The 14869-nt window shown below is 39.6% G+C and overlaps 1 protein-coding gene across 1 annotated transcript in view; it reads right to left on the bottom strand.

Annotated features, from left to right (window-relative positions):
• Positions 1–12832, bottom strand: part of LOC105984975 (chromosome unknown open reading frame, human C14orf37) — a 103441-nt gene extending 90609 nt beyond the window's left edge. The window contains exons 1-3 of the mRNA XM_013015371.1: positions 11461–12832; positions 4829–5080; positions 3437–3637 (exon numbers count right to left, since the gene is read on the bottom strand). Of these exons, the coding sequence (XP_012870825.1) occupies positions 3437–3637; positions 4829–5080; positions 11461–12778 (1771 nt within the window). The 5' untranslated portion in view covers positions 12779–12832. The remainder of the gene's footprint in view (positions 1–3436; positions 3638–4828; positions 5081–11460) is intronic.
• Positions 12833–14869: the final 2037 nt, after the last annotated feature.

Raw genomic sequence — 14869 nt, 5'->3', positions numbered from 1 at the left:
GGGGGGAGGGGGGAGGCTGGGAAGGGATGTGAAGGGTAAACAAAAGGAGGAGGCTGCAATGCCTGGTAAGAAATGTACGCATTATCCTGCCCATGTAATTGTAACCCCTCTGTACAGTATGTTCACAAATAAAATAAAATAAAATAAATAAATAAATAGAACATTAAAATCAAAAAGAAAAAAAGAAGAAGCTGGAAAGGCAAAGGGGTTCCTATCTTAGAGGCTGGACAAGGATAGCCCCACCTGTACTTTAACTTTGGCATCTAGGCTCCAGACGTGCACAAGAATAAGTTTCTGGGTTTTTTTGTTTTGTATTGTTTTTGTCCATCGTAGGGCGTGAACTCAGGGCCTGGGTGCTGTCCCTGAGCTTTTGTTCTCAAGGCTAGCACTCTACCACTTTGAATTACAGCACCACATTCAGTTTTCTAGTAGTTAATTGGAGTTAAGATTCTCACGGTCTCTCCTGCCTAGGTTGCCTTTGAATCACGATCCTCAGATCTCAGCCTCCTGAGTAGCTAGCATTACAGGCGTGAGCCACCAGCGCCCAACAAGTTTCTATTATTTTAAGCTACCCAGCTGTGGTACTTTGCTATGGCTTGAGAAACTAATGACACTCTAAGTCATCTTGATGACTAAAGGGAAAGGAGGTAAATGTTGTTGGTTTGGGATGTTATTTATCTCGTAGAGGATAAATTGGACAATGGATTCAGAAAGTTCCTTAAAATGCTCTGCCCTTAGTGTCTAGTATCTAATAAAAGCATGTCTCTTTCCAAATCCCACTGAGAAATATATCTCATTCTTTTTTTTTTTTTTTTGTCGGTCGTGGGGCTTGAACTCTGTGCCTGGGCACTGTCCCTCAGCTCTTCAGCTCAAGGCAATATATCTCATTCTTTAGAGAAATACTCCTGATTCCTAGGGGAGAGGAAAGATCTTAAAATAACATATAAAGACAATAATAACATCATTAAACAAACATATCTCTTTGTTTCAAGACAGAATCTTGCTCTGCATCTCCAGTAGGCCTCAAACACAATCCTCCAAGTGCTGGAATCACAGGCATGCACCATGTCCAACTTTACCACTGCATATATTCAGGTGGAGAATTGTATGTTATTTGCCACATACAACAGAGATTACTATTTGAAAGGCAGCCAAAGATAATTTGACATAACTAATACATGTTCTAGAGAAGAACAATGCTCTTCCTGTGGCTGAAATCCTATGTTAAAATTAAAATGCTTTGCCTCAAGCTACACTTATATTCCTGGCAAGGTAGAAAAATAGATATTAAAAATAGAGGCCCTGAACATATCAAGGAATTTAGTAGTTTCACCTGTTTAAATTAACATGGTCTGGTCAGCTTTTTAAGCTTTAGTTATACCAGCATAAGATGGTGATATTATTAACATTTACTATTTAAACCTAATTAGTGTATCTTCAGAGCTAGGAGAAATGATGTGCTCATTCAAAATCTTAAGCCCAACAATGTAGCAAAAAGAATATATTTTAAGCAAAAAATGTCTTTCAGAAACCTTGACAAGGATCATAATTTAGATTAAAAAACTGACAAAATATATACTCAAAAAGAGGCTGAAATGGAATTATGTAGAAGAAAAGAACTCGCACACCAGGAACTCTTAGGCACATCAGAAAATTCTAACATATTTTAATACAACTTCCATCACTTACTAAATTTAGAAAGTCACTGCAGTTTCACAAGTATAGATTACTCACAAATCTAATTTTTTCCTTGATTTAAAAGTGCTGCCAAGCCAAGCTGTCATCTCTAACTCAGGTTAATTTCAGAAAACCTGCTCTTTCCAGATGGCATCAAGGAGAGCAGGCAGAGACGGAACTCAAATTCACGTAGCATCTGTCTTCATGCAGAGCACAGAGGTGTTAGCCTTGAGGCCTGCTTTGGTCCATTTCTTGAATTAGCATTCTGCTATGGAATTCTCTAGGCTCTTTACATGTCATATTTTTCCACATACAGATTACCAGTGCCACCCTGAAGGCTTCCAATAGTCCCCTACAAACTAGCTGAACCTCCTTTCTTGTAGTTGAGAAGATACAGCATAAAATAACAGCACACCTTGTCTCCTGAAAGCACCAAACATCAAAATTACTAATGGGGTGCCCAAAAGCTTACCCGTGCTCCAGGTGAGTGTGTTGGCACCTCACATATCTTGACATTTTGTACCTCCATGAGGTACTGTTCATCTATCAAAACATTCACTATAGTAATTACAAGATTATGATAGATAGATAGATATAGATAAAGACAGCTGTGCCTCAAGACTCCTTTTCACAAGCAATCCCAGAGTCTTGAAAAGTGCAATATGGCATGAAATTCTCAGCTTTAATAATCAAAAGGCTGCCTATCTCCAAATAGTGGAGCATATTAACCCAGAGATGTTACCAAGAGAGAATAACCCAGTATGAATAAACAGAGCTGTGTTATTAAAATCAATACCCATTAAAACTTCCAGGCAAAAAAAAAAAAGGAACCTGGTAAGAAAATTTCAACTTCTACATTTAAACCTAGTATTCTCAACCCAACTTGAATATTGAAATTATCTAGGGCACTCTTTTTTTAGTGTTGATGCCAAAAATCTCACCCCCTACCAACTTAATCTAAATCACTGGGATTCATTAAAAGCTCTCCAAATAATTGTAATGTTCAATTGTAACTGAAGATTGTCCATAGACACTAAGGTCAACAAACTTGTTCTACATAAAGAACCATATTATAAATGTGGTATCTGGGCCACTTAGTCTTTATCAAAGCTTTACAATTCTACTTGCTTTGGCACAAAATTAGCTATAGGCAATATGCAAATGAACAAGTATGGCTCTGTTCCAATAAAGCTTCTTCATGAATTTTGAAATTTAAATTTTATACAATTTTTATATGTGACAACATACATTTGTGTTTTTTTTTCAATGATTTTAAAATGTAAAAACCAAGCTTAGAGCAAGTGTCAATGGCTTACACTTGTAATCCTAGCTACTCTGGAGGCTGAAATCTGAAGATCGTGATTTAAAGCCAGCCCAAGCAGAAAAGTTTATGCAACTCTTAATTCTAATTAATCAACAAAAGCCAAAAGTAGAGCTATGGCTCAAGTGGTAAAGTGTCAGCCTGGAGCAGTAAAAGCTAAGCAGGAGTATGAAGCCCAGAGTTCAAATCTCAGTAGCAGAACAAGCATGCAAACACATGCATGCGCATGCGCACACACACATATATATACACAGACACACACTCATACACACACAATTCCTAACTTACAGGCCATATAAAAAGAGGTGGCTGGCTAGATTTAGTTAGCCGCAATCTGACGTATGATTTGAACAGATCTACTTAATCATTTCTCAAAAGTATTTGCTCAGTGACACACTCAATCAGTCCCAGAAAAGACCCTCTTCCAAGAATGGATACCTTCTGATTCCAGCTGGTCCAGGCCATAGGAGGCAGCAGTATTAGCATGGCTAATAGATGGAACTGTTCTCTCAAATGGTAGCTCAGAAACAGGAAGCGTTGGGGAAATGCTGGGCACCTCCTCCATTATTCCAGTGGGTGTCACTGGAGAGCTCAAAACTGGTATAAACTCATTTGGCCCTGTGATGGTATCCATTAGATCTGCCAAACACAAAAGATAAAACTTGGTCTACAAATTATTCATTATGGAAAACATAAACATGTACATTCTCATTTTAAGCAAAAAAACAGGACTAACAAAATGAATACCTCATTTACACTAAGTTAACATTTACACTAGCTCTTCTTTTCCACATCTTAACAGCTTAGCTACCCACAGCTATCCATACTTTATTACCCAGGAGAATATATTACCTAAATCAAAACTTTATTTTTAAATGTTAAGCTCCCATTTATTTTATTGACAATATTACAGATGTTGCAAGAAGACTATTGTAGTCACATTAAGAAGTTAAAGGCAGGAAATTTTTAAATATATGCCAAATTCTACTTTGTAAGAACCATGGCAAAGTGCCAGTAGAGTATGGATATGTGTGGCAAACAGGCTCCTTTCATGGCTTCCAAATATAGCTCCAGGCATTCCCAAGTCTATTGATAGTAGTAGTAGTAGCTTGAAAACATAGCTGATCTAGGAAGCACAGGCCCTGAGTTCAAACTCCTACCACCAAGAAAGAAAAGAAAACCTGGCTGATCAAAAATCTTTTAAGGTGATTTTTCAAATGTAGATTTTTAGCTTTTCACACATTCCAACTTTCTAACTTGGGATCTCCCTGGCCTGAGAAATAATTTTTTAAAAGCTCCCAGAACATGGAACAGGGTCTGGTGAGAATATAAGTTGGGGCAACCATTTAGGAAAGCAGGCATTGGCTCTTAAAGTCAAATAGTCATACACCTCTATGGCCAGCGACTCCACACCTAGGTTATTCTGGGAAGGAAATCCTCCACACAGAAGTAGAGGTGTGGTTTAAGGGACAGAGTGCCATCCTTGAGCAAGAAAGCCAAGCGAGAGTGCAAAGCCCTGAGTACCAGAACCAAAAACAGAAAAGAAACATGCACAAAGTTTAGTGGTAACAATAGTTACAGTAGCAAAACCTAGAAATGACCCAAATCCAATCACCAGGAGAGTGGACCGATGGGTGAATAAATATGCTGCATTTTTATAATGGAATGTTACACAGTAGCCAAAGGACAACAGACTATATGGTGGCAGAATATGAAGTAAAAGAAGTAAGTCCTCAAAAGCCTGTCCATAATACAACACAGCCTCACTTCTGTTCCTTACAGAATAGATCCACCCCCAACACACTGAGCCCCAGTCCCTCCCTTACAGACCTTCTGCAGAAGAGGTGACTTCGTGAGACAAAGGGACAACTGTGGTGGAAGCGGTAGTGGCCAGCAGCTCCCATCCTCTGGACCACTGAGTGGCAAAAGCAGCATCAGGAGCAGGTGACAGGGACCCCTTGCCTTCCTCAATCTCACCACGGTCCCCGGTAACCTCGAGGATGGCCGTCTGTTCTTGTGACACCAATGGTAAGGTGGCTTCTGGGTCTTCCACAGCAGTCGTCATCTCTTCAGTGATGATGTCTTAAAGTGCATGGGGAAACATTTTAAAATGGACCAAATCCCCATACTTAAAGTTACCACATGATGAATAAATTGGGGAGAAGATTATAGCAGCTATGCCAGAGATTGGGAAAGCCCAAAGGAAAAATTCAGAAATCAAAGGCTCATAAAGAAATGTCACTGTTGGTGCTTTTAAAGGTTGTAGATCATAAGAGGCTGAAATATAAAAATTGTGATTTGAAGTCAGTACTGGCAGGAAAGTCTGAAAGACTCTTATCTCCAATAAACTACCAAAAAGCCAGAAGTGGAGTTGTGGCTCAAGCAGTACAGCTAAAAGAGCTCAAGAAAGGAGCCTGGAGCCTGAGTTTAAGCCCCAGAATTTGCACGCACACACACACACACACACACACACACACACACACACACACACACACACCAAAAAAATGTTGTAGATCAAAATTGTCAGAATAAACTAGAACAAAATCCAAAGCAACTAGAAAAGTCAACAACTAAGCATGTTATACAGAACTAAACTGCACTCAAAAATTTCAGACTAAGAGTCCAAGGTTAGGTTAAGCTACATATTTGGGGGGGGTTGGCAGTTGTGGGGCTTGAACTCAGGGATTGAGTGCTGTCCTTGAGCCTCCTGTGCTCAAGGCTAGCACTCTACCACTTGAGCCACAGCGCCACTTAGGGTTTTTGAGAGGTTTATTGGAGATAAGAGTCACAAAGGGACTTTTCTGTCCAGGCTGGCTTCTAACTGCAGTCCTCAGATGTTGGCCTCCTGAGTAGCTAGGATTATAGGTGTGAGCTAGCTACACAGCTTTTAAGACTCTGTCTTAAAAAAAATCTTGTATGAGTATTCTTTGCACATCTGAAGGGAAAAGGAACGTGAATAATAATTATAATATCTAATATTTCCTAAGTGTCTGTTATGTGCCATATACTCAGTACTGACTGCACACTGTATTATACTATTTTGTGCTACGAGGATGTGGAAACTAATATCATTCCATGGAAAGTGCACAAATGAACTCCACGAATGCAAGCTACAAAGCGCATTTACTGGGTCTGAATTCTAATTCAGCCACTTACTTGCTCTGTAAACCCTGAACAAATTACTTGTTATCCCACAACTATAAAATGAGGACAGTGTTATTATCTAATTCATACAGCTATTATAAAGACAAAATAAACCTGTAAAATACTTGGTACAGGGCTGGGAATGTGGCTTAGTAGTAGAGTGTTTGCCTAGTATGCATGAAGCCCTAGATAAACAGAAACAGAAAAAAAAAAAAAAAGCCAGAAGTGGCGCTATGGCTCAAGTGGTAGAGTGCTAGCCTTGAGCAAAAAAAAGAAGCTCAGGGACAATGCCCAAAAACTGCCCTAGAACTGGCAAAGAAAAAAAATTAAATTAAAATTAAAAGTATTCAATAAGTATCAGCTATTATTACTCCCAACTTACTTAACAACTTAGGTTCAAAAAGGCTAAGGTTCCTGTCTAAGGGACATAGTCAGCATGCTCACTATGCCCCAGGAAAAACTCAGAGTAACCACCAAAGGAGATTACACTTGCTTTTAGATCTGAAAAGGTTCCAGCCTAAACAGGGAGTAAAACAGTGCTGTAGAGTAAACTGTTATTTATCATAGGGCCATTCAAATTTCCTCGGATACATTGTTAAGACTATTTTAAGGATGAAGATTTGGGGGGTTGGGGGAAGGATGGGATGGGAAGGGGAAACAAAGGAGGAGGCTACAATACTTGGTAAGAAATGTACTCATCATCTTGCCCATGTAATTGTAACCCCTCTGTACAGTATTTTCACAATAAAAAAAAGAATAAAGACAAACAGAAAAAAAAAAAAAAGGATGAAGATTTGCCATCTTCTTAAGAGGGTCTCTTCTGGAGATTTCAGATATTTCTTGACTTCTACAACTTTAATTTCCAGCAGACCTCCTTACCTGTCATTCTTAAAATATTTATGCCAGATACATAGCATATTAGCAAGTGCAGTAATGTATACAACAAATATAATCTAGGAATACCTGAGAAAAGTTTTCTCCACGTTTCACTTAATGACATTTTGCTATGTCTTATTACCACAAAATGGTTTTCCTGGAAAACAGTTTCTCTGCTTTAAAGTTTGGCTTTTGCTTAAAAATAAAAAAAATCTTTAACTTGGTACCGTTGCATTTGGGACTCCTTTATTTTTTCTTTTGAATCGAGCAGCTTTTTATATATATTTTATAGGTCAATATATCTGATTGTAGAAAGTAAGTTAGGGTAAGATTTACATGAACTTCATCATTGTTCTTTATTCATGATTTAAGTTTTCCCTTTTTCTTTTTTTAGCCAATAAGATTGTAAATGTCTTAAGAGCCAGGATTGTCTTTTTATACCTCTAGCACCTAGGACCATGTTCTGTTTGCCAACAGAAGATAATCATATGTTGTTTTGTCTTTTTTTTTTTTTTTTTGTCAGTTGTGGGGCTTGAACTCAGGGCCTGGGCCCTGTCCCTCACCTCTTCAGCTCAAGGCTAGCACTCTACCATTTGAGCCATAGTGCCACTTCAGGTTTTCTGAGTGGTTTCTTAGCGATAAGAGTCTCATAGACTTTTCTTGCCTGGGCTGGCTTTGAACTGCGATCCTCAGATCTCTGCCTCCTAAGCAGTTGGGATTATAGGCATGAGCCACCAGTGCCCAGCTGTTTTGTCATTTTTAAGGAGCATATGTTCTCTATATTGTCTTCATTATCAAAAGGTCTATGTTCATAGTTCTATGACACAACAGGAAGTGTTTAAGTCCACAGTCCCTCAAATAACAACTGATAGAAATAGTAACAGAATTCTAAAATCTTTAACATTTAGAATTTCACATTTCCACTCTCCCTACTTCTTACAGAGAAAAATGAATATAAAACATATTAGAGATTACTTTTAAAACTTGCTCTTCAAATGAACTCTCTAAAAAACTAGATGAATTAGAAGACTTGACTATAGTCCCAAAGTACACACCAAGATCATTGCCTGTCCTGAAAAAAAAAGGTAATGTCTTCAAGTAGTCCCTAGTCTCTAAAATGATTGACATTTGAGGTGTTTATTTTTTTAAAAAGATACTTATAATCACCAGAAAATGGACTTTCTATAATTACCATTGTCAGTAACCACAGTCTTTCACATTCATTGTAACTGTACAGGATTTAAAAAATTAAAGTGAAGGAAGTAACATGACTGTTCCTCTCTATGAGGAATACTGAGAAACTTTTTAAGTTGGACAAGGTAGTTAATCATATTATATGATTCCAGTCTGAATGATTCTCTGTCTTCATTTACCAATGCACTGACATGATATTTACTGAATATTAGATATTGTGGTAGTTATTGAGGTGACTATGACCAAGGAATATAGTCCATATCAGAATAATCTGATTACTATCAAACCCATCTGACTCTTTACTCTATGTCTGTAGAGCTAGCACAAGGTTAGAACATAATAATCATGGGTTTAGTTGTGCAATGCACAAACTACAACTATATTACTTAATTCTCTAGCAATATCTTCATGGTCACATGATCCCAACTTATTTAATGTTATTTTAAAACAAATTGACAAAATATTTTCTTTTTTTTTCTTTCTTTTTTTTTTTGCCACTGCATGCGTTCATTGAGGGCGGGGCGGGTTTTTTGACAAAATATTTTCTAGAAGCTTCTATGAAAACTTATAATAGGCCTTTCAGTGTTTAAAAATGAATTAAACATGAGCCAGGCACTGGTGGCTCATATGTGCAATCCTACCTACTCAGGAAGCTGAGACTTGATGATCACAGTCCCAAGCCAGACTTGGGGAAAAAAAGTCTGTAAGACTCCAATTTTAATTAACCAGTAAAAACACTGGGAGAGCACCAGTCTTAAGCAAAAAGGCCAATGACAGTGCAAGTGAAAGTGACAGTATAAGGTCCTGAGTTCAAACTCCTCTATCATACTCACACACACACACACACACACACACACACAAACTCATTTTGTAAAACTCAATATTTCTTTTATCACTTATGAAATGATCTCTCATCATTTGAAGTAAATCCCAACAGCACTTCATAAAACATTACAAATTTGAAAATTTCCATTAATTGGACTACTTGGCTGAAGTAACATGACAGGCATGTTCTAAAACAATTTGAAATGTGTATATACACATTAGCAAAAGCTTTCCTTCCTGATGCCAGTATCTGACCCACTATAAAAGAAAAACATTACTCATCAGTGACAAACATAAGGCTTGTCAGCTTATAATATTTGCAGACATAAAGACCAAGTAAAAAACAAGCAGAAAATGTAGAATCAAGCCAGCAGATGATTTATCTTTCCTCATTATTTCTAGGTGATTTATTTCAGGCCAAATAAAGTCAGAAAACTCCTATGGTTAACATTTTGAGATAAACATTTCTATAAAAATACCAAAGATGTGATATACTTTATAACAATGAATAAACACGTATCTGACATTTTTAACTGTACTTGTAGGAGGGCGGGATATGTGTATGTGTGCTGGTCCTGGAACTTGAACTCAAGGCCAGGGCACTATCCCTGAGCAATTTTTTTTTTTTTGGTCAGATGTAGGGCTTGAACTCTGGGCCTGAGCTCTGTCCCTAGCTCTTCAGCTCAAGGCTACCGCTCTACCATTTGAGCCACAGCGCCACTTCCAGTTTTCTGGTAGTTTATTGGAGATAAGAGTCTCACGGCTTTTTCTGTCCGGGCTGGTTTGAACCTCAATCCTCAGATCTCAGCCTCCTGAGTAGCTAGGATTACAGGCATGAGCCATTAGTGCCCGGCTTCCCTGAGCTTTTATACTCAAAAGCCAGCACTCGGGGCTGGGAAGTTGGCTCAGTGGTAGAGCGCTTGCCTTGCATGCCTGAGGCCCTGGGTTCGATTCCTCAGCACCACATAAGCAAAAAAAAGCCAGAGGTGGTACTGTGACTCAAGTGGTAGAGTGCTAGCCTTGAGCTGAAGAGCTGAGGGACAGCGCTCAGGCCCAGAGTTCAGGCCCCATGTCTGGACCAAAAAAAAAAAAAAAGCCAGCACTCTACTTCTTGAGCCACAGCTGGACTTTCAGCTTTGTGATTGGAGATAAGAGTCTCATGGAGTTCCTACCCAGGCTAGCTTCAAACCATGATCTTTAGATCTCAGCCTCCTGAGTAGATAGGCTTACAAGTGTGAGCCAACCGTGTCTGGTACTAACTGTACTTTTTAATCATATGCTAATTCTTTCACATTTTCTTGTATATTCATTTTGTATAAAAATTTTTGCAAATATTTGTGTATATCAGGATTTCTCAATCTCAATGCTATTGGTACATTGGCTTGAACAATTTTTTTTGTCATGGGGGAGTGGCTGTCTGATATATTATAGGATGTTTCACAGCATGCTTGGCCTATTATCTAATAGATGTCAATAGCAACCCTCAGCTGTAACAACTGAAAATGTCTTCAAACATTGCTAAGTGTCTTACAGGAGGGAAAGGGGGTAGGCAACTTGTCCTCAGTTGAAGGCCATTTGGTTTATATGCAGGAGTTATAGTTTGGCCTAATTTTTATATAAAATAAATCATTTATTTGAACACATTTTTCTGAATTGCTATTAGAAAAAAAGAAAGACACATTGAAAGCTGGGCAGTCACCTATAATTCTAGCTACTTGGGAGGCTAAGACTAGGAGGAGTATGGTTTGAAGCCAGCCCAAGGCAGAAAAGTTTGCAAGAGTCCCTCTTCTCAACTCATAGCCATGTACAGTGGCAAGTGCCTGTTATCCTAAAACCCACGGGAGGCTAAAATTGGGAGGCTTGTAGTACCAGACCAACAAAAGCAGGTAAATATGCAAGACTCCCTCAAGAAAGGAAATCTATGACTATGTTCACTCAAGAGGGAGGCAGAAGTGGGACAGAAGCTTAAAACAGACAGATAACATCCAGGCACCAGTGGTTTACACCTGCAATCCTAGCTACTCCGAGGCTGAGATCTGAGAAACATGGTTCAAAGCCAACTGTGCAGGAAAGTCCAGGAGACTATTCTCTCCAATTAAACACCAAAAAGCAGGACATGGAGAACTCAAGTGGCAGAGCACTAGGTCTGAGCACAAAAGCTCAGGGGCAGTGTCTGGGCTCTTCAGTTCAACCTCCAAGACTGGCATAAGAAAAAAACAAACATGGTCCTGGCACACACAAGCAAGAAGCAAGACCTTATTTCAAACAATAACCTTGCAAAAAGCAAGTGTGGAGGCATGCGTCAGTGGTAGAATGCCTGTCTAGCAAGTATGTATAAGGCCTTGAGTTCAAGCCCTTGTACTGCTAAAAACAAAGGCTAACCTAAATGTTTCCAAATCAAGCAAAACTTGTTTTTATTTTACCTTTCAATGTATTTCCCAATGGTTGATATGCCTCAGACACATACTCAGAGATGGAAACAGTACTTGCTGAAAAAAGCACAGCACCATTTTCTTTGGGGGAGTCCGTGAAGCTTCCTGTGCTCTGGAACAGGCTCACCACAGAAACTTCGGTATCTTCCATCAGATTTGTGGGAGTAAAGGAACTTTGATCGGTGACAGCAGGTGATCGCTCAGCCCCCGGCGCTGTTGACAGAGCTGCCCCCACAAGTGTTTCCCCTTTAGGCAGACCGGGCGCCTCCTGGGAAACCTCTGTGGAAGGTTGTCCCCCCTCCATACTATCATGGCTCACTCCTTCCAGCTGTGACGGCTCTATTCTCATCTGAGTCCCTGTATTTTCTCCAAGCTGTGGGGCCCGTATCTGGTTTACATTCTCTACTTTGGTTTCATCCCACTCATCACTTGGGACAGAAGCAGCTAAAACAGCTGTGCTGACACTCACTGTAGCTCCAGGAGCTCCCAGCAGCCTGTCAGTTTCTGGATCAACACCCAGGGTGCTCTCAGCAGTTGCCAGTAAGTTCTTGGTGGCAGTAGCCTGGGTATTATCAGCTGTCATCTGTGTGGCCTTCTCCCTATCAAGGAGGACACTAACAGGCTCAGTGTCTACTATGGACTGAGTGCTAGGAAAAGAAGTTGCCCTCTGGTCTGGGTCAGCTTCCAGAGTCTCCATCCTGGGATTGGTGGCTAGCATTTCTTTAGTGTTTATGTAGGGTGAAGTTGAATGCCCCCAGCTAACTCCTTCCTGACTTTTCGTTGCAAACACTGGATTGTCCATGTACTTCCGAAAGCCTTGTGTTGCTTCTGTGGTCCCTTCTGCAATGGCCTGAGTGCTGGCACTGCTAGTGGGTTCCTCCTTCTCTTCCATCCTCAGAGAAGCAGGTGTGGTGATGGCAGTGGTTAACATGGTCTTGGAAAGTCTGCTTTCAGGAGGTATCCAGTCTGGCTGGCTGGAACCAAACGCATGATCACGGGCAGGGCTGAGAGGCTGGAGGCGACCGGCTCCTGGAGGATTGATTTCTGTATCACTGAGGAGGAACAATGGTGGCTCAGCTGATGCTGTCATTGGATTTGGGGAGGACATCAGTTGGGGCGAATGCTCTGGAGGAATGGAAGTATTTTCTTGGTCATCTGTATTCATCTTCACAGTCTGTCCTTCTTCTGCATGAGTGTGTGCTCTCTCTCTCTTTCCCATTTTGGGAAAGGCCAGACATGGTGAGACCAAATTGAGGACTACAAGGCTACAGAAAGCCAGACAAATGTGCAAAACAACTGATCTACTCATAGTGGAAGAGAATGCTGCAGATAAATTGGCAGAGTTGACAATTCCCGTGATTAAGTCCTGCAGAAAAAAAACAAAGCATAGCCAACTGTCATGTAAATATATTTTGTAAATAAGGTCCTTTACATCGAACTATAAATAGCATAATCTCCTTGACTTTGTACACAGAAAAGGTAGGTAAGAAGATGGCTGCTCTATTTCTTTGTACCCTTGAGACATGAGTAACCCAGTTCATTTTTCTCAGCTGAATTCAGCTGAAGCTCCCTAGAAAAAGGCACACCATAGTTTATGAAGTTCATTGTTTCTTCAGCTATCCTTGAAGTCACATTTGCAATATGCTGTCCAAGTTCCTCTGTTAATTAACCATGTGGCCAAATGACTGCAGACATGGTAACATGTCCAGAATATGAATAGATGTTACACATTCACTCAGAGAACTTTTTTTATTTTTAATTTTAAAAAATTGGTGCCCATCCTGGGCCTTGAACTCAGGACTTCACTTGCCCTTTTTCTGTTTTAAGGCTAGTGCTTACCACTTGAGCCATGGCTCCATTTCTGCTGATTAGTTGGAGATGAGTCTTACAGATTTTCCTGTCTGTCTGAGCAAGCTTTGAATGGAAATCTACAGATCTTAGCCTCTTAAGTAGCTAAGAATATAAGCATGATCCATCAGTGCTCATAATTTTTTGTTTTTTGTTTTCTGTTTGCTTTTTGTACTGTCTTGAGGCCTGAACTCAGGGCCTGGATGCTGTCCCTGAGATTTTTTGCTCAAGGTTAGTGTCCTACCAACTTGAGCCACAGCTCCACTTTCAGCTCTTTAGTGGTTAATTGGAGATGAGAGTCTCGTGGGACTTTCCTGCCTCCAACAGCTTTGAACTGTGATCTTCAGATCTCAGTCTCCTGAGTAGCCAGGATTACAGGTGTGAGCCACCAGTACCCAGCCTGGCCAAAGAACTTAAGTGTGGCTGTGGTCTAAGTGTTTGTGTCCCTCAAAATTCTTATGCCAAAATCCAATCATCAGTACAATGGCATTAGGAGGTAAGGTCTTTGGATACTGAGGGCATAAAGGCAAAGCCTTGATGAATGAGATTCAGGGTCCCTACATAAGAGTAGGTCAGAGACCCCTTACCTCCTTTGCCATATTAAAGGCACATTCAATGAGCCAGATTCCAAGGAGACTAAATCTAATGGCATCTTGATCTTGGACATCACAGTCCCCAGAAATGTGAGAAATAAATTTGAGGGTTTTTGTTATATTTTTGTGCTTGGAATTGAATACAGGTTTCCAAGGCTGTCCACTGTGTCCAAACAAACAAAGACAAATGTGATAAAAACTTACTATCATCATGAAATACTGAGCATCAGTTACTTTCAATAGTGTGTACCACTGTTATCGGAAAAATAAGCTAAATGCAAAAAGTATGGTGGAATGGCTCAAGTGGTAGAGTGCCTAGCAAAGTATGAGAGGTCCTGAGTTCAAAATCCAGCACCACCAAGAAAAAGCAGTATATAATTTATTTTCAATTAAAATACATCTTTAAAAAAATTCTTAAATAACTTAGTATCTGCAACAACTACAAAACTCATAAGCAAAATGTTTGTGTTTCAAACGTTAAGAATTTAAAAAGGCATTAAATATAAATAAGTGCATTAAAAAAAAAAGCAGCCAGGTATTGATGGCTCATGCTCATAATCCTAGCTACTCAGGAGGCTGAGATTTGAGAATCACAGTTCAAAGCCAGCCCAGACAGGGGATTCCGTGAGATACTCATCTCCAATTAACCACCAGAAAACTGACAGTGGTGCTGTGGCTCAAACAAACAAACAAAAGCAAAAAATCTCAGAAAGAGCGTTCAGGCCCTGAGTTCAAGCCCCAAGCCTGACAAAAAATAAAATAAAATAAAAAATAAGAAACAAAGCACTTCAAAATAAGCAATCTTTACTGAATATCCATTATTGTTAAGGTTAAGATGCACTGTATTCTTTAAACTATACAGTCTCATTAAAATATTTCAGCTGCTCAACTTACTCACATTTTAAGAGCTTTAGTTCTTTTTATTTGTTTAGCTGAATAGGGCCCCTTCTTTTTCTATT

Source organism: Dipodomys ordii, unplaced genomic scaffold, assembly GCF_000151885.1.
Source record: "Dipodomys ordii isolate 6190 unplaced genomic scaffold, Dord_2.0 Scaffold2, whole genome shotgun sequence".
Classification (NCBI taxonomy): Eukaryota; Metazoa; Chordata; class Mammalia; order Rodentia; family Heteromyidae; genus Dipodomys; species Dipodomys ordii.
Note: the sequence above shows the minus strand (reverse complement) of the source record. Positions and strands in the feature narration are given on the sequence as shown.